Raw genomic sequence first — 19,621 nt, 5'->3', positions numbered from 1 at the left:
TGAGTGCAGTCTTCTTTTCCACTGAGCCAGCTAAGCCCAGCAGTCTGGCTGGGGAAAGCGCCAGGCAGACAACCTCTGGATAGGATAAGGAGAGAAGCAAGCAGCTGTGGGATGAAGTTCAACCTAAAAAATAAATCAGGGAGCATGGCCACCATGCAGCCCCTGCACACAGGCGAGTCTCACCTTTGCATCTGACAGTAACAGGTGCAGGCACATCCCTCAAAGGTGAAAAAAAGGAAGGCCAAGTGTTCCACCAAGAACAATAGGTCAGACTACTTTTAACCTTCAAAGAACACTTCCTCTTGGCCATCCAAACACAGAAACAACTGTTTCAAAAAGTAGCATTGTAGAAAGGTGAAAAACCCAGCTGAGCTCTCAGGTGTCAAGACATGCTTGCATTGGTGGGGTTCAGCCTCCAGGGGCCCACACCTTGGCCAGCAAGTAGGTAGGTTGGGTAGGGGTTTGCCCCTTAATTGAGTAGGACAGGCCCCAGCTGCCACCGTCGTGGAGGTGGAAGGGGGCAGCACCGTCACCTTGCCACATTCCTTCTGCAGTGTCCCAGACGCCATTGCCCATGTTCATGTCACCCATCCTGCAGAGGACCTGAGTGCAAGTTCATCTGGATTCTCAGCCTAGTATCTAGGGCCTGCCCTGGTGTGAGGGTTCCCTGGGCTCCCCCTTCCCCAAAGAGGACAGTGTGCTCCACTCCAGTCCATGGTTCTCAGTAAGATGGAGATGCTCCCCCTCAAAAGACCAAGGCCTCACAGCTAGAGCTGAGAGCACCTATCCTCAGCTCCAGTCGGAGGACATCAGGATGCCTGAATCAGAGCTACTGTCTTCATTCTGAGCTGGGCCTGCTGAGAAGCTCAAATGTGTCCTCCACCACCTGCCACAGGCAGTTGTCCAGCGGAAATTCATTGTCCACCAGATTGACCAGGAAGTAGTTGTCATGTATATACTGGATGATCATGCGGGACGGGGATTCCTCATCGTACAGCTTACCCCACTGCTCAATCCACAGGGCAAAGGCCTCATCCTGGACATGGTTAGCAAAGCAGAAGACACGGTTACCAGGGCAGAAGCCACGGTTGGCAGGACTGCCCGCAGGCTGGGTTCCATGCTCAGTGCCCAAGGCTTCTGCCCACTGCCCACCAGGGCACATACAAGAATAGAACAAGGCCCACTGTCACCGCCAGAAACACAGACTCTGGTGAGGCAATTGCCAGGGCTGAGGGGCTGAGTCCTCCAGCCACCAGCTTGGGACCTCGCAATCCAGCCACCCCCAGCCTTCCAAGGCAGGGAGGGTGGGATTACTCCCAGTTCCTTTACCTTCCAGAACATGAAGCTGACAGGATCCACCACCGTAGGCTGGATGATCTCTCGCCCAGGGAAGATACCCCAGGTGACGGCATTGGGCTGCAGCTCATGGGCATTGGTGATGTTTTCACCCTAGACAGAGTGGGGTGAGGAGGTAAGAGCAGGCTTGGAGAATCTCAGTACACCAGGCCTACTCAGTACCTCCTACCCTCACCCCCAACCTGCCCTTCCTTCCAGTCAGCACTGTCCCATAAGCCCAAAACCTAGAGGTCATCTGGGCATGTCCTTCCACCTCCCTACACGCCCATCAGCCTCCACATCTAGCTGATTCTCCTTACTGGCCCTATGATCTGTTTCTACTAGTCGAGCCCATTCTGGGCCCATCTTCTTACTTGGATTATCACAAGAGGCTCCTAACTAGCCTCCCTGGCTCTAGTCTTTCCCCAGCTCCTATGAGCCATACAGCTGGCCCTGGGATCTTCCTGAAATGAAAGAGAGCCAAGTTACTCCAATGCTGGAGCAAGGTTCCCTGTTGCCTCTAGGGGAAAACCCAAGTTCCATCAGGATGATCAGGACCCCTAAGACCTGGCTTCTGCTAGCACTTTTGCCTCAACCCGAGTCCCCATTCAGCAGTTTCTGGAATAGACCATGCAGCAAATGTTCCAAAAAATGATCATGATGATGAATATGCAACCATGTGATGACATTGTGAATTACTGATTATATATGTAGAACAGAATGATCAAATGTTAAGAATGTTTGCGTTTGTTTCGTGTTTTTTGGTATTAAAAAAAAAAAAAAAAAAGACCACGCAGCTCGATGCCTTTCCACATCCTCTACCCTTTGACTGGAATGCCCTTCTTCCCTTCCGGCCAACTCACCTTCACCCTGAAATATGCAGGCCACATGTGACCCCTCCAAGAAGCTCACCCCTCATGTTAGATGATGTCCCTCCTCTGGGGTCCCACAGCATCCCATGCTGAACTTTATCTTCTCACTTACGCTGGTTCATAGTTACCCATTTATATGTCTGTCTCCCTCACTGGACTGGTGCTCTTTGAGGCCAGAGGCCTGGATAGCTTTGTCTAGCTTGATGCCTGGCCTGGGCTCAGTTTCGGGGCATAGGATGAAGGACCCCGACCAGTGCCCTTTGAACTGGCCTGGCCTACCTTAACATCGACAATGTGGTAATTCACTCTGAGCTCATATTTCTTCAGCACTTGCAGAAGCGCTTCTACTGTCTCACGGGAAGTGAAGAACTCTAAGTAGGCCTGTAGGAGAGAGACAGACGCCCCACCGTCAATCCCAGGTCCTAGTCAAATGCCCTCTCTGTGTACTCTGCTGCACCAGCCAGATGCCTGCCCTCCCTCCAACCGTCCCAGGGGTTTGCAGTGTCCTATGCAAACACATGCCATAGGACACTACAGGTACTCAGAGCTTGGAGTTGGCAAGGACATAAGCAAAGGGTGAGGAGCAGAGGTATGTGAGAGTTCTCCATCTGGACATGGCTGAGGGATTATCTACCACAGTTAGGGAAGGCTGACTTCAGGAGGCCCAATGGGATGACCTAAGGTATATGAGGGAGGCGTGACACATTCCAACCTCCCCAGTACTGGGTAACAATGACACTGAGGCTCCTCGTGCCTGTCCGTCATCACTGTCCCAGTAAGCTGGAACAGTTGTGATCACCTGCTTTCCTAATCCAGCAGGGTATGCACTGCTAGCCCTTTTGCAGATGAGGAAGTTTAGAGCAGGGACGTTCAGTGACTTGGCCACACTGGTGGTAAACAGCAAAGTACTGAAACCCAGGTCTTTCTAACTCCAGAGCCCATGGTCTTCAGTTCAGAATATACATTTAACTCTACAGTCCTAGGAGAGAGGTGTTAACTCAAAATAGTAATCACTGCTCCCACTTAGCAGAAGCTTTCTGTGTTCTTCCTATTGGGTTAAGCACTCTACATGCTTTGTCTCGTTTCATCTCCAAAACATGATGGCCATCACCATTTTACAGATGAGAAATCTGAGGCTCAGACAGGTCACATGACCTGCCTAGTGTTAGAGTCAATAAGTGGCAGAGAGTTTGAACCCAGATCTTTCTGATGTAAAGTACTAACTCTTTATACTGCTCAGAACAAAGAGCCTCAGCAGAGAAAGGCTTCTCTAGGCCACTCTCTGAGGAACCCCTGGGTGTTGATCAGTTGCATGCATCCCTGTCACACCTTCTGGAAGACATAGCCCCCGCTGGGGCCCCAACCCACAATGGGGTCGGAGGAGGGCTTCCCGTTGATGTTGGGCTGGGAGTTGATGGTGAGGATGCCCAGCCGGTTCACACGCAGCAGCTCGTCCTTCATCAGGCTGGTCTCAGCTGCCAAGGGCTCATCATTCCAGGGCAGGCAAGTCACCTGCGAGAGAAAGCACATGGGTAGGGGCTAGAGCAGCAGTCAGATCTGCCATCCAGCTTCTCCCTCTAACAGTCAATCCTCAAAGCCTCCCTCCTTCCCTGACCGTCAACCTCTCTGGCAGAGACCCAGTCTTTGCCTCCATAAACATCTCCAGGTGATTTCCCAACTCAGCCTTCTCTCTTTGCCTAGGTGCCACATCTAAGATGAGGCTCAAGGCACATCCTAGCCCAAGGCTGGAGTGAGTAGAGAATGCCACCAGGGACCCACCTAGCATCACTCACTTTAGCACCCTTCTGGTTTGGCTCTCCAGAGAGGTAGCAGGCAAAGACTTCAAAGACACTTTCTTCACTGGTCAGCTCCTCCCCCCACATCTTTAGCAGTTCTTCCCGGGGAGACTTGCTTTTCAGGTAGAAGAGGTAGTAGTCCTTCAGCTCCCCAAAGGCCGGGGAAGAGGAATTGCCCCTGCGGAAGGAGGTGGAAGAGGTCAAGGCCTGCTCCTGACCTTGCGCTCCTGACTTGAAGGACGGTTGCCACCCACATGCCTAGGGCGAGGCACATTCCTGTGACTCCAGTCCTGACTTCTCTAGAGGGCTCAACCACAAGCATGCAAACTCCTGCTCCACCTTCCCCTGCCCCCATCCTCCCCTTCCTCTCCCAAGACACTGGATTGACATGCACAGGAATGTCTGCCAGTGCTCACCAACGGCCGTTCGGGAACTCATCCCACTCCTGGGTACGGTAGATGTAGCTCTTTGGTCTGGAGGCCCAGAAGATGGGACGTACATCTTCCTCCCGGCGCTTGGGGTGGGCACTGACAGCCCAGGGTAGGGGACGCCTGGGCAAGGATGGAACAAAAAGGGTCAGGCAGTGGCTGGAGGGAGCAGGAAGGAAGGGAGTAGCACTGAACCTTTGCTCTTAGACCTGACGTGTAGACCTCAGATTGGAACCCTAAGTGTGCTTGGCCACTGGCTTTGTACCATGATGGGTGGCCACCACTGCTAGGACACAATTCTTCTGGGACTTCCCTCTGACTTCCCTACACCCAGCTTCTCTGCGTGGCTCCCTTGGTCTGAATTCAGGGCCTCTGTCCTCACCGGGGGTCCTCGGTCCACAAGCCCAGGCGCTTCAGCACCTGTATGGTGGCTGTCTCACGATTCAGGGTGTAGAAGTGGAGACCTGGCACCAAGCCACTCGCCAGAAGCTCCTGGCACAGGCTCACAGCCAGCTCGATGCCATAGTTGCGGATGGCAGCATCGTTGTCTTTGATCGGCTCAATCACGTCCTTGATCTCCTGTGGCACCTCCAGCTTGGACAGTTTCACCAGCTGCCGGAGGGAGTGATAGCCCTGGCCAAGACATGAGGGAGCTGTGGTGCCACCTCCCAGTCTGTCTCTCACCCTTAACACTCACCCCCACCAAAGTCCCCTGGCCACTGTAGCAGCATGGGCGACTCAGGAAGTCGGATCGTATCCTGCGAGTGTGCTTGGGATTAGCTTGCTTTTTCCATCTTTGCTGAGTCCAGCACCTGCTATAAGCATTTCTGCCATGGGTCTGAGTCAGCCTTTTAACTCCTAGATTAATTTATTGATGTCATGGTGGTCATCTCACCCAATGGCTCCCAAGCCTCAGATCATTAGAATCACCTGCAAAATTTATGGAGTAAAATACTAATTCCTAGGCCACATTTCAGATCTACTAAGTCAGAATTTCTAGACTTAGATATCCATCTTCTGATAAAACTTATCCAATGGTTCTGATCTAACCAAAACTTAGTATGAGAGTTATAATCTCTGTTAAAGGCATTTGTCAGTAAGCCAGTGCACAACAAGCCACTCCAATACATGCCCCGACTGTTTTCTGGGGGAAGTCAGATATAACCAAATGGGTGGTAAGACAAGACTTTGCAAGGACTGGAGCGTCTGGCGTCCTGAACTCTAGGAAGCATCGGAGAAGAACTTCAGTACAAGCTCAGAACTTCATGCCCAAGGGGTATGTTGGGAGCTGGAGGAAGTCCATCAGCCCCCCGGACCCTCACCTGAATAGGAAAGATCCCAGGGAGAATGGGGCAGGTAATGCCTATCTCGGAGCAAGCCTTAACAAAGTGGAAGAATGCGTCAGCTTCAAAGAAAAGCTGGGTGATGATGAAGTCAGCTCCTGCAGACACCTTCTCCTTCAAGTACTTCAGGTCGGTCTCAAAACTCCCTGCTTCAGGGTGGCCTTTGGGGTAACCTGCCAACAGGGATGACAAAGGCTGGCCTCCACCTGCTCAAGGTGAGTAAGGAAGAAACCAGAGAGCCCAGGAACAGGGAGTTATCTGCCTCAGTTAGGGGGAAGGGGTCTGAATTCATCCCTCCCAACAGCACAGCAGAGGCAGAGCATGAGTGGCTGGGCTCTCAGTGTATGTGCCCCATCACCCTCGTGGGACATGCCTTGGAACCACTCTCCTAGGAGTAGGGGGTGGGTTGCCCCCAACTCGCCCCACTGTCCTGCTGCATCTCCCTTACAACTACCAACCAAGTAAATCAGGAGAGAAAATGTACTGGTCAGGTGGCATTTTTGCATTTGGATTTTCCTCTAGGCACTGGATTACAATATCGTTTTTAATTCAACATCAACATTACTGGGGGTGAGGGGGATTTAAAAAAAAAATTACTCAGGGATCCAAGACAGTGAAAAGTTAGAAACCATGTGTATGAAGAAGAACTGAAAAAAGTGGAAGTTCTGCTCGTAGAAAATAACAAAGAGAACACAGTAACTACTTTCAAATGTCTACAGGTCTGTCACAGGGAAAAAGCACTTGCCTTACATCTAAACCCTTATTAGTCATATTTTGTGTTGCCCCTGACAGCAGCACCTGGATTAATTTCAGAGAGCTGCTTAACAACCAAACAAGTAGCCCCACAAAATGGAGAGCTCCTTAAGTCTGAAAACACTAGGGCAGCTAGATTGCCATCTGGCAGGACGATGAAGACAGGATTCCAGAATTGCCAGGGAGGTTGAATCAGATTATGAACTCCATGACCCCTTTTCTGGATGGCTGATTTAACTAGTGGCTCTACTGGACAGGACAGCGGGGAAGGCTTTAGGCCTTAACAAAACGACAAGGAGAGCTCTGCTGGCTTCTTCAGGGCAGGGCTCCCAGCCAGGAAGGGAGCAGAGCTGAGATCTAGGCTGCTGGAAGCCAAGCAGAAGCTACTATGCTGTGAAAGGCAGTTTCATTCTTAAACCCCAAGTCATCAAAAATGGGTATTAAAAAAAATCATCTCACTGGATAAGGGAGGAGATTAAGTGCCAGTTTCATAACAATGCTAATTTTTCCAGTAGGAATTTCAGAAACAAAGAAGCTTTTTGATAGTTGAAACTGTGTATCTGTAAAATCTAAATTCAACTGCAGAAATGTAGCCGTTGATTACATTTGCATTTTGCTTGATTTACTATTTTCTTCTTCACCAGCTTGGTGTTTCTCATCCACTGATCTTCATCATTTACTTTGTGATAAGGAAAGCACAATAAAACATTCAGCAAGTGTTAGCACACAGCTTTGCTCATTTCCGGTCATGATCACCCGTGCCCATTTCTGGTGCTTGTGTGCCCATTTCCTAATTAACTGACTGTATTACGGTCAATAGGAGCAATGTTCTACGACCTTATCCTTATCAGTGCTTCCCAGACCTCTCCACCTGAGCACCCTGTTGACTGCGGACAGACAGGGACAGGGGACACTGTGGATACAGCCCAGCAATCTGTAACAAGGAACTTCCTTGAAGTTACATGGTGTATTTTTTAAAATTCAGACTACTTTGATGTGGTACTCCACATCAAATTATCATTCCAAGAAGATGCCCCAAATTCATCAGGGAGCTCCTCGTGTCCCTGGCACACACTGCCTCACCGTATACCTGAGCCTTGTCTGGGGAACTGACGACCCAGTCTTAGTGAGGGTAAGAGGGAGGCCACCCCGTCATGTTTCTATCCATTGAAACTGGCCCCCTAGCTACAGCTGATTGCTGAGGATTGAATCATGTCCCCCATTAAGGAATGTTAAGTCTTAATCCCTAGTCATGGGGTGAAACCCATTTGTAAATAGACTTTTGAAGATGTCATTAGTAAGGTGTAGACAAACTGAATGAGGGTGGGCTTTGATCCAATGTGGCTGAAGTCCTTATGAGGAAAGGACATTGGACACAGAGGAGGTGCTAGAAAGAAACAGATCTCATGTGACAGTTACTGGAAAGCCATCACCAGAACACTACAGATTCTGGGAGAAGGCATGGCCTTGCTGACACTTTGACAATAAATTCCTGTTGTTTAAGCCAATCAGAGTGTGGTATACTTGTCACAGCAGCCCTGCCAAACCAAGACATAGATGGAACTAGAGTTGAGTCAATCAGATTCTCTCACCCAGGAATTTGGAATTGAGCTGAGACCTGTCAGTCTGGGCTAGCGTCTGGCACTTACACCAGGTGTGCTCAGGAGCAGACGACTGGTCATGGACGTGGAAAGGCACACACAACAGGCCTACAGGGTGAAGCCTGAAGCAGGTGTGCAGTGCAAAGAAGAGATGGGACTCTCCCCAGAGAGCAGGAGGGATGGCACTGCTTCCTAGTTTGGGGTTCCAGTGCCTCATGAGGTCTGACGTCATTTTCTAACCATGGGTCCTAAGATCCCCCATATCTTGGGATCTCTTAATAAAGATCCCTTTTTGCCTTAAAGAAGAGGGTTGGAAGCAGGCTAGGCACATGAATAGGCAAGGAACAAAAACTGAAGTGGGTGGTGGCAGGGTGAGGAGGGCAGTGCATGACAGAATGAGGGTAAGGACGTGGTTTAATTCACCTGTGTACCTCCCCTATCCAGCAGTCTCCAGGCCCACAGGGTACCTGATAACCATGACCTGAATGAATCCTGACCGGCTTTCTGTACCTCAGACCAGGGCTAGGTATCCCATTTCTTCCCCTCACCTCCCCCACTGCTGGGATGCTCCAGCCACTCACCCGCCACACAGATGTCAAAGTAGTCACCAAACTCGCTCCGGATATGCCTCACCAGGTCTGCAGCATAGTTGAAGCCCCCTTCTTCCTCTTCCCACTGGTCCCCTACAGGGTCTACAAGGTGGGTGAAGGTCATGGTCATTGGGACTTTTGTTCCTTCTCCCTGCCCCAACACCCAGAATGTTGAGCTCCTGAAAGACAGACCTCATAGGATTGAGGTTTGGGCCTCCCCTTCCCAGCAGCATCTGGTGGAAGCCGCCAGCTGTCAGACATCTCCTGAGTACAGACTCCGTGTCAGCAGTGGTGAACAGGAGATGGGTGGTGCCCTTCAGTTAGCCAGGAGGATTTGAAAGTCCTTCCCTACACAAACCCTCTCCCAACCCGACTGTTTACTCTCCCACTCTCTTGGAGCTCCTGCTTCCTGGGAGAACTTTCTATTCACCTCAAATGAGAAGAAAGAGCTTTGCAATGGGTGGCATGAGGCCACAAGGTCCCACCCATCAGCCTCTCTCTTCCCACATCTGGGTGACCCAAATGACAACAGGCACGAGAGGAATAACCAGCAATTCTCACTCCTGGGGCCAATGCCAAAACTGTACTCTCGAACTGGGTCAAGAGTTGGGTGCAGCCAGAGATCGATGAAACTGTGTGCGGCCAGGGCAGAGGTTATCAGGCATCAACCATATTCCTGACTGAACTACGTCGAGGTCAAGAGGTGGCTCCATCTGTGTAGCACCCACAGCAAACTCATTGCCCACAACGTCTCTGCTTCTACTGGCAATGATGGGACTCTAAGCACGCTCAGTGGGGAACCCAGGGAAACTGAGACCCTTCCAGCGACAGCAGAGGCTATCAGGAGATAAAACCCAGAGAGTAGGGCAGAGTTGGCTCCATACCTCCCCTCAATGCCAAGATGTTCTTCAGGCCGAGCTGCTTGGCCCTGTGCAGATGGCCTGTGATTTCTTCCCGGCTCTGATGGCAGCAGGTCATGTGCAAGATGGTTTCCAGACCACAATAGTTCACGGCGGTGCTGGCAATCACTATGGAGGAGGTCTCCTTGTCTGAGCCCGGATCCCCAGCTGGGTGCCAGGTCACGTCTATGAAGAGGGGGCCGCCTGCCCCCATCCGGTCAAACCTGTAGGGGATTTCTTTCTGAAGAGGGCTTCCTAGGGAAGCAGCCTTCTACAGGGCCGAGAAGTTAGAGAAGCAGAACGTGCACTCTGGAGTTGGACCAGTTTGTGTTCATCTCCTGGTTTTGCAACTCCAGAGCTATGTGACCCTGGGTAAATCACTTAACCTCACTAAGCTTTAGTTTCTTCATCAGGAAAACGTGGCCAAGAACAGAACCTGTTTCATAATAACACAGATGATACCATGATAGATGGCTCCATAGCACCTAAATGAGTGCTTGGGATACAGTGGACACTCAATAAATGTGAGCAGCTATTACGATAACAACAATTACTATTATTATGGTGATGGTATACAACAGCAATGCCACCACTCTGTGTGGCATTCAGCCTCTTCAGAGTGCTTGCACAATTATCATCTTGGGTGAGTTAAGACATTTCGATAGTCAAGGACTGAGGAATCCTCAGAGTGGGAAGTAGACACTCATCCTAGGAATAGGGAAAAAGAGGAGCAGCGGACACGGGCTCCTTTCCTGCTGGCTCCCCACCCCCACCCCCACCCCAGGGTAGGAGCCAATAGTGCCACAGACCAAGGCCACAGTTCCTGAGCGTGACCAGAAAGCCACGCATGTGTATATAGTTCCTGGCCAAAACATGGTGTATTAAGCATCTACGAACCTTTAAACTTCAAAACCGTGATTCTAAAGACACATGAGATACAAACAGCAAAAGGCAACAAGAAACTGCAATTCATGAAGTGCTGAAGTAATTCAGTTGGCATTTCAAGACTTCAAGTGCCATTATCCAAATTCCTAACTAGTTTGAAAACATTCTCCAAGGAACTGCTTTGGGGTTTCCTAGACTGTACCCATGATCCAGCCCCATTCTCCAAAGAATGTAGTTTGAGAGAATAAACATTTTTAACCCACTGGCTTCTAAGAAGGGTGTGTCTAAAAAGTCCTGACGTTTAGAGGGACTTCTAGGGACGCTAGAGAAGTTGGCGATCAGATGGCTTATTCCGCCCTTGCTCTTTTCCACCCCCTCTGGCTGCCTTGTACTGCCGGGTCAAAGCGCAGCCCTGCTGTGACCGTTCACCATCCCCCTGCACCGGGCCACACTCCTTATCTTTCTCCTCTCAGCTCACCTTGATATGAGATTGACAGCTCCCTCCACAGTCCGAGGAGGGAAGAACTCCAAGGAGAACCACTTGTCACCAGATTCCATCCTCTGCCTCATCTTCTCCCTGAGTCTCTCATGCCGCTCAGGGTCCGGGCTGGGGGTAGAACATCTCGAACTCTCCTTGGAGCTCTCGCCGCCACTGTTGCTGCCCTCCGAACGGGGGTGGGGGCCACCGTTCCCTCTGGTTTTGTTCACCATGGCGGGGTTCCTGCTGCACAGGGTGGGGGCAGGGGATGTCTGAGGGCGGGCGGCGGCCAAGCCGAGCACATTCAGGCACCCGAGTGGCAAGTCCCTCAGGAGACATTATATTTCCACACAGGAAGAAGGGCGGAGAGGGTAAGGCTGCCGCTGCCCCCACCCAGCGGCTCCACACTCCACAGCTCTGACCTGCCTCCAGACACAAAGCTTTGCGCTCCTCTACTGGCTGGCTCCATGCATGACAGCCCCCAATCGACACAAACATGCTCCTTCAGCCCATGGCTGCTCCATGACAGCTACCTGATGGAGGGCGGCACAGAGAGCCTCCTGCTGCCGGCCTCCGAGGTCCACATTCCCAGGAAGGGGCAGCGGGGACCCACTGGGAGGGCGCTGTCTTTTGGATGGTCCATCTCTGTCAGCTTAAACCCAGAGTAGGTGGAAGGGAACAGAGGAGCCTTCTTCCTTGCGGGTCTGTCGGACTGGGCGGAGCCATGACAAAGGAAGAGCCCGGAGCTACAGCCGGGGCGGGGGCAGGGCTCCCAGGCCCAAGGGAGGACTAAGGCTCCCACTAAGAAGGAAGGAGAGGGGATGGATGGGAGGAGGGCGTGTGTGAGGGTCGGAGGTTGCTGGGGTTGGTTGAGAAGAGGCCAGCCGAAAGTTCAGGGTCACTGGATCACTCTCCAAAGCAAGAATAGCTGGGCCTGGCCCTGCCTGTAACATCTCCTATTACTCAGAACTGTTTGCATGTAGGATGGAGGAGCAGCCAGATTATTTCTGAGCTCACGGGCTAAAGCTTGACAGTATTTCAACAGTAGTCAGACCCTGTTCAGCCAGGGCATCAATTTATGTTCAACTGAGATCAAAGGCTGTCCCATTTATGCCTGCGTTCCAGGCTGTGCTCCTTACACACACCACTGAAAGCAAAGTAATTATAGTGACTGCACATGTGCAAGGCCATGGACTATGGCATCCACAGGCAGGCCAACAGCCAACACAGCACCATTTGGCAGTCTGCTGGAAAATAAGACAAATACTTAAAAAAAAATGCTGCTTTTGCACAGCAATGTGTAAACACGGTAGTGAAAATTCAGTATGTGGTGGCATGGGGCAACAGAGGGACCGCCAGGCCAAGTTCAGACCTTTCAGGGAATGTCCACTAAGTCAGGGTCTTTAAGCATTTTGGGTTTCTTGACTCTTAAGAATCCGGCGAAATTCAGTGCTTCGCTCCCTTGAAACACTTCATACACATAACACACAAGTATGCATCAAAGTCAAGGTGTCATGGGACCAGACTAAGAACTCTTGTGTCAAAGCTTTCCTCACCTGGGGCCGCCCATTTGGATTCTGACCTAAAGCCCCATATTCTCAGTGGAGACTGTGGGGAAGGAATGAGAGAGGGGGTAGTGGTAAAATCAGCCTGGCTTGCCTTTCCCCCACATTCATAAGAGGACCTCATTCAAGAGCCAGGTGATCCACCTATAAATTATCTCCTCTTTCACTTGCTCAATAAAGATAAAGATTTATTGCATTCCTAGTAGTGCCAGGCACGTGCCATATTCCCTTTTTCCATCAACGCTCACTACTGATCTATTTTAAGCTGGGCTCCCTGAACACCCTGTGCTGTGATTGTAGGTTATTAGGTTTGCGTCCCTGCCCATCTCTTAGTTCCTTAAGACCTGGCAGGTTCTCTTCCTGTGGTATCCCAGTGCTGAGCACAAGGTAACAACTGCCAACAATCACCCAGAGCCAGAGGGTTAGGAGCTGCCCTCCATTCTCAGAATAAACCCCCGCCATTTACTGAGCGCTCACTCGGTCTGTGCGAGGTGCCGGCAGCCGGGGGACAGGAGCCCACCCCTCCCAGAAGGGCCTGAGTGGGCATCCGGGCGCCGCGGGACGCAGCGGGCATCGGAGACGGCAGCGCCAGCGGCCCACGCCTCTTTCCCTCCGGTGCTCCGAGGAGAGGCAGGTTTAAGAGGCTGGAGGCGGAAGCCGCCTCCCGGACCCGGGTGGCCCGAGGGCCGGGAATCGAGTCACTGGATGACTGGGTCACGGATGGGAGCAGGGCCACGGGCCCAAGGCCGGCCCCGCCATGCAGAGTCACAGACCGCCGGCTCGGGCCCCCAGAGCCCCGGGGCTGTAAGTGAGCCTCTCAGAATTGGGGCCCCTGAGGGGCGGCAGCCATTGGGGGGAGTGCCCGGGTTCCGTGCTCGGCGCGCGCAGAGATGGCGGGAGACCCCCCCCACTTAGAGGGGCGGGCCGCCTCCAAAGCTCCCCGCCCCAAAGCAAGTCCCCGCCCCCGGGTGGGTGTTTCCAGGCTCGGAGTCTCCCTCCCAGATGACGACCCCCGGCCCGCCGTCACTCACCCTTCCCTCAGAGGGAGCGCCGAGCGCGCGAACGCCACAGCAGGGTGGTCGCTGCCGGGGCGCGCGGGGGAGGCCGCGGTGCCGGCGGCCGGTTGCCAAGGGAAGCCGGGAGAGCGGCGGAAACCCGCGGGGCGGGCAAGCGGGAGCCCCGCCCCCAAGATGGCCGCGCCCAGGCGGCTCGTTTGAGACTCACCCTCCACCGTCATGTGACGCGGGTCCTCGCCCCACACGTCTTCAGCCACTCCCTGATTCCGTCCCCAAGCTCGAGACGGCCACGTGACTCTCCCGGGCCAGTCACGTGAGGCGTGGCTCTAGGTGGGGGAGGGGGCTGGCGGAGGGGTCCGGAGTGGCAGCAAAGGAGGAAGATGGCGGGGTGCAGGGGGTCCCTGTGCTGCTGCTGCAGGTGGTGCTGCTGCTGCGGTGAGCGTGAAATCCGCACGCCGGAGGAGCTGGTACGAAGCGGGCGGGGCCGGGCTGGGGAGGGGGTGGTTGCTAAGAACCGGCGGGAGGCGTTGCCGGGGGTGGGGCCGGGCTGAGCTGGGCTCGCAGGTGGCAGCGGGTGGGGCCTGGAGACCACAACCTGGGCTCTGGAAGCCTCTGCCTCTCTTCATGTGTCAAGTCTGGGGTCGTCCCTCATCATCCCTCCTTGGAATCGGAGGGAGATGGCCCAGGCCAGCTGCAGTCTGTCTCATCGATATTTCCTTTTATTTCTATTTGAAAGGAGTTTTGAATGAAACAAGCGTTTTCGGCATGAGCCCCTTCCTAGGTCTCGGTGCTTATCCTGCACCGGGCTTAGTTTTTCCAGCCCCTTCTCACTGACTCTCTCATTCTTTTTGGGTCACTGACAATCCAGATTTCCCTCTGCAAAGCACACTGGGAAAACTTGAGTTGTTGTGTTCCCAGAGTTGACAGCTCTCTTCTGTTTTCAGATTCGGTGCATTGTCAAATTGGAACCTGATCCCCCCCCCCCCCCCAGCTGATAGTGGACGTCTTTGAGCTTTCCTGCAGACTAAAGTAGTTATTTGGAGAATGTGCCAATAGAAATAAAGAGCTTAGCTGATCACTAGGTCCTCATCCATATCACCACTCCCTCCCCTCTCCACTTTTTTAAAGATCTTATTCCCATTTTGATGATAATGGCTCCAGATGATTTTAAAACTAGCGACTGGTTTCTGTAAATACTTCTGTTTCTTTCCGTTTTTAACCTCTGTGGGTCTGTTTTTCTAGACCATTCTTGGAGAAACGCAGGAGGAGGATGATGAGATCCTTCCAAGGAAAGACTATGAGGTGAGACCCTTAGATACTGACTTGGGTAACTTAAGTAGTGAGTGGCCTGGTCTCTTCAAACCAAAGCACTAGAATATCCACCGGAGATGCTCTTTGATGATGTTCGATCCTACGGAGGTGGCTTACCTCTGGGCAGGGGGCTGCTTATCAAGCCCTTTTCTCACCTTAACTCCCAAACAAAGTCTGGATGTCTTTATGCTTTCATAGATCTATGATTCTTAATTTGGATAGACTATCTGTCCTTAATACAACTTGTAGAGACCCACTGTTAAAGCTACCAACCTTGTGTGCTCATTATGGTTGTCAAACCAGGAAGCCTTGCTTCCCTTCTGAAATAACTTAGTTTTCAGCTTCTCACTGAAGTGTTCTGGCTTGTAGTTCCCAGTTTCAAGTATGAAACTTTTAAGAGTGTGCATGTGTTTAGTAAGGCCAATGCTGCTAAACTGAAACTTAACATTGTGTGACTTTTTAATATTTAAGCAATTCAAGATGACTTTTTCTAGATTTTTGTAATTACAAAAGTAAGGCATGGTTATGGCAGACTCCTTAAACTATTTAAACAAAGAAGAATCTAGAGAAGAACTCATAATTTCACTTATTAAAAGGTAACTGCTGTTAAAATCTTAATAAAAATCTAGTACCTTACTAATTGTTCTTTTAGATCTTTTCCCATGGTGTTTACATACCTTTTAATTTTTAAGTGACAAGAGTAAGATTTGACTGGATGTGTCATTTTAACCTGTCCTCCCCCCCACTTGATTACATTTTTGTATACTACTTTGCTACATTAACTGTTGAACTAGATGCATATAGTATTTTATTGTGCTACAATTTATTTAATCCATTTCCAGTTGCTTCCTACTTTTCTGTGACTAATGGTATAGCGATCAGCAGCCTTTCTTATTCATCCTTAATTGTTTCCTTAGGATTAATTCCCAGAAGTGGATTTAGTCATGTATTTGTTTAAAGTCACATAGGCTTTTAAAAAAATCTTCTATACTGGGCAATAATATAACCAGACTTTTTTTTTTTTTTAACTTTTCATCTTACATTTGCTGTAGAATTCAGTGTAACTTTAAAAATTTATAGTGCAATTTGGGACTTTTTGTTTTCTTTCACTTTTATTAAGGAGGATTTTAAATATATACAAAAGTAGATAGAGCAGTATATTGAACCCTCATGCAGTCATCAGCCAGCATCAACAGTTACTCAACACTTGGCCTATCTTGTTTCATCCATGCCCATGTGCATGTCCCATTTCACATATTATTTTAAAGGAAATTCCGTACATCGTATTATTTCACTCATAAATGACTCAGCATGCTGTAGAGGATAAGGACTTTTTTTTTAAACAATGCTATTATCACACCTAAAAAATAACAGTAATTTCTCTGTATCATCAAAAATCTAGTGTTCAAAATTTCTAGTCACACGTATTTTTAAACATGTTTGAACCAGTCTAAATATGAGCCTCCCATTACAGTTGTTTGATATGTCCTTTAAATCTCTTTTGACCTGTAGGTTCCCCCTTGTATTAGGCAGGGTTTTCTAGAGAGACAGACCAACAGGCGCAATCTGTAAATATGAGATTTATAAAAGTGTCTCACACAACCTTAGGGACAAAAGAGTCCAAAGTCCATAGGGCAGGCTGTGAGGCTGGCAGTTCTGATGAGGGGGCTCTGCGAACTCCACAGGGGAGGCTGGCTGGCTGGCGAAGAATGAAAATCCTCTCTTCTCCCTTGAAAGTCTTTAACTGATTGGATCACATCCAACTGCTTAGATTCCCTCATTTGTGGAAGACACACCCTTAGTTTATCATAGTTGTAATCCATCATAGACGCAATCACCAGACTGACAGTTTACTAAACCTGTCTTCTGGTTTGGCAACCAGCCATGAAATATCCTTGTAGTAATGGTTAGGCCAGTGCTTGTCTGCTCAGACAACTGGGCACCATCCCCTGGCCAAGCTGACCCCTGAACCTAACTGTCACACCCCTTCATCTTTATTTTCTCTTGCAATTTATTAGATGAAATAATTGGGATTCTGGAATTTTCTGCAGTCTGGATTTTACCAGTTGTAGCATTGTGGTATAGTTTAATGTGCTCCCCGGATAGTGCTGCCTTTACTGTATCCAAAAGTATGGTTTCCACTGACGTAGTTTCTCGTATTTCTTTAAATATTTATTTCCTATTGCAAGAGGGGCCCTTTTTTGTAGCTGAGACGTTTGCAAGAATTAGAAGACACTCCAAATTGTGCTGTGCCCCTGTGCCCCCTCTGGTATCATCCTTAGACTCTTTTCGTCCTACCCCTTGGGTGCTTACCCAAGGCTTCTCTGCCCCACCCACCCTTCCATTCCCAAGGCTCCTTCACTCCTTCTGCTAAACTGCGCATATATTTCTTTGTAAATGCACATGCTTTCAGCTTATATGCTGACATATACTTTTTATGGGTTAATGTGCTTTCATGTGAATCGTTAATATTTCTCAACTAACCATCTCCAAGCATGAGCTTCTCGAGGGCATTTCCTTTGTGTGCAAGCAAATTCAGTTGGGCATTTACTCAGAATAGTCTACTCAGATTTTACTTACTAAGAGTCTGGTAGGAAATCCTTCTGTTGAAAATCTTTCTAAAATATGTTCCTTCTCCTTCCTGCCTCAGAAAGAGTTCATTGCCTGCTTGACTCTTCTTAGCTGAGTTGAGGTCTTACAAGATGTCAGAATCCCCATTTTGACATCCATTTATATTGAAGATGGTTTGAATGTAATAGTTACTTACTATCTGTGGGATCTTGTAAGGCAGTTTTCATGCAGGTCACAGAGCCTATACTGCTCTTTCAAGTTGGAAAAAGGCACCCCTCCCAGCAAAGCAATTAGAGTAAAAGGCTCAAGGCCATTTGAAGGTATGAGGACAAGGTGTGACACCACAAGCATAGCTCTTTCCATAGAAAGGCCCGCCTAGCCCGGTGTTACAAAGGAGAAATGTCTCTCAGTGTGAAGGTGATTTATTGCCTGTGCACTTTGCAAGAAACTGAAGGAATCTTCCCAAGATCAGTTCAAAGTGGGGATGTGAGCTAGGGTTTTTACAGGTAAAGGAAAAGGAGTAGGGGGTCAAAAACTAAGTAATGGGCACGTGATTCACTCTTGTCAGGTCAGCGATGATGTTGGATCTTTATGAGGAGGGCACAAGTAATTTTTCAATCCTGTAATCTTGTTGCTCCAGTGTCAGCGGTTAGATTTACATACTGCTGTGCAAGCGCTTGCGTGTAGGGTCTTCAAGACTCTACTTAGCTGATCCTTAGTAATGTCAGGCTTTTGCATATTGAGAAGAAAGTCATTGATTCACTGGACCACAGGGTGTTCTTGATGCTATTCTGTTATCATCAGAACTGTTAAGGTCTGGTAACATCTTCCTGTAGACTGCTGAGTTCAGCTACAGTAAGCCTATTTTCCCGATCTCAGGAATAGCCTGCCCCTTCCAGGCTGAGTTAGGGTTGCACTTCGCCCCACTTGCCTCCATGACCCGGTACCTTTTTGCTCATAACTACATTCAGCAGCCTTACAGGACACCGAAACATTTTATTTTTTTAAAAAAGTTGTTATTCCCCCAAACCAAAGGAAGTAATTTACAAAGGAGAAATAACACTGTCTGGTTTTAATGGAATATGTTTTCCATTGGTGTACATTTCCAAAGTGTTAAACTCCTAACTCATTTATTAAAAAGGAAGAGAAAAGATTGATGATCTAGTGTTACAGTTATTTCAAAATGCCTTTTTAAAGGCTTTTTTGAAATATAATTCACATACACGATTCACCCGTTTCAAGTGTACAGTTCAGTGGTTTTTAGATTATTCAGAGCCATGTGAAACCACCACAATTCATTTTAGAAAATTTTTATCACCCCCAAAAGAAACCCCAGGCCCATTAGAAGTCACTCCTCATTATCCTTCCCCCGCAGCCCTAGGCAGCCACTGGTTGTTTTCTGTCTCTATAGATTGGCCTGTTGTAGACATCTAAATACCATCGACATGTTTAAGGAGCCATAGCATTGTGAGATAAAACCGTCAAGCAAATTATTAATTGGCCAGTCATTTCCATGCATATTTGATATGAAGGCTATTCATATTTTTCAACATTTTATTCTTTATTTGTTCCTAGAATACGATGTCATTTTGATTCAATATATACTAATTTAATCACTCATGATGAGTCTAATTTCCCAGCAAAAGAATTTTCCACTCACTGAATTTTTCACTTTATATATGTATAGATAGATATAGATATAGATATAAATATATGAACTTTTTTTGTTGTGAAAAATAACATATACAAAAAGCAATAAATTTCAAAGCTTACTGCAATTATTAGTTATAGAACAGATTTCAGAGTTTGGTATGGGTTACAGTTCCACAGTTTTAGGTTTTTCCTTTTAGCTACTCTAAAATAGTGGAGATGAAAAGAAATATCAATCTAGTGATTCAGCAGTCGTACTCATTTATTAAATCCTATTTTCTCTGTTATAACCACCTTCTCCTTTGATCTTTCTCCCAGTCTCTGCTATGCTCATTCTAACTTTTTCAAATTGGAAAGAGCTTTCAATAATATGGGATGGGGATGGAACTATTTGATGTTCTGGAGAGGTTGGTCCCTCTGGGTTTCAGGACTTATCTGGCCTAGGAACCCATTTGGAGGGTGTATGTTTCTGAGACTTTTTGCTGAATTTACATGCTAGATCCTTCTTCCGTGTTTGTTGTTGTTGCA

At 49.0% G+C, this 19,621-nt stretch overlaps 2 protein-coding genes across 8 annotated transcripts in view; one reads left to right on the top strand and one right to left on the bottom strand.

Moving 5' to 3' along the window:
• Positions 1-261: 261 nt before the first annotated feature.
• MTHFR (methylenetetrahydrofolate reductase) lies at positions 262-13,962 on the bottom strand. Of its 7 annotated transcripts, none has more exons than XM_077151307.1 (12): positions 13,770-13,962; positions 10,981-11,226; positions 9,603-9,841; positions 8,710-8,820; positions 5,754-5,947; positions 4,814-5,064; positions 4,420-4,554; positions 4,001-4,181; positions 3,537-3,719; positions 2,487-2,588; positions 1,330-1,449; positions 262-1,036 (listed from the first exon to the last, which is right to left on the bottom strand). In XM_077151307.1, the coding sequence occupies exons 2-12, from the start codon at positions 11,211-11,213 to the stop codon at positions 839-841; spliced, it is 1,947 nt and encodes a 648-aa protein (XP_077007422.1). In that variant the 5' UTR covers positions 11,214-11,226; positions 13,770-13,962; the 3' UTR covers positions 262-838. The 7 variants fall into 7 exon arrangements, with proteins under 7 accessions (XP_077007422.1, XP_077007420.1, XP_077007421.1 ...); XM_077151305.1 differs by lacking the exon at positions 13,770-13,962 and adding an exon at positions 13,577-13,677; XM_077151306.1 differs by lacking the exon at positions 13,770-13,962 and adding an exon at positions 13,577-13,655 and having other exon boundaries at positions 10,981-11,223.
• Positions 13,707-19,621, top strand: part of CLCN6 (chloride voltage-gated channel 6) — a 71,435-nt gene continuing 65,520 nt past the window's right edge. Inside the window, exons 1-2 of the mRNA XM_077151298.1 lie at positions 13,707-14,028; positions 14,804-14,863. Coding sequence (XP_077007413.1) covers positions 13,942-14,028; positions 14,804-14,863 — 147 coding nt within the window. The 5' untranslated portion in view covers positions 13,707-13,941. The remainder of the gene's footprint in view (positions 14,029-14,803; positions 14,864-19,621) is intronic.

Source organism: Tamandua tetradactyla, chromosome 2, assembly GCF_023851605.1.
Source record: "Tamandua tetradactyla isolate mTamTet1 chromosome 2, mTamTet1.pri, whole genome shotgun sequence".
In the NCBI taxonomy this organism is placed as follows: domain Eukaryota; kingdom Metazoa; phylum Chordata; class Mammalia; order Pilosa; family Myrmecophagidae; genus Tamandua; species Tamandua tetradactyla.
The sequence above is the reverse complement of the archived record's forward strand: the minus strand, read 5'-3'. Positions and strand labels throughout refer to the sequence as shown.

What these genes read in the sequence shown, in the direction of transcription:
- MTHFR (XM_077151300.1), bottom strand. Translation starts at nt 11,623, where the DNA reads ATGGACCATCCAAAAGACAGCGCCCTCCCAGTGGGTCCCCGCTGCCCC. An exon ending in TTGTGGACCGAGGACCCCCG is followed by an intron (nt 4,555 to 4,813) that starts GTGAGGACAGAG and finishes ATCCTTGCCCAG; the next exon opens with GCGTCCCCTACCCTGGGCTG. An exon ending in GGGGCTATGTCTTCCAGAAG is followed by an intron (nt 2,589 to 3,536) that starts GTGTGACAGGGA and finishes TCTCTCCTACAG; the next exon opens with GCCTACTTAGAGTTCTTCAC.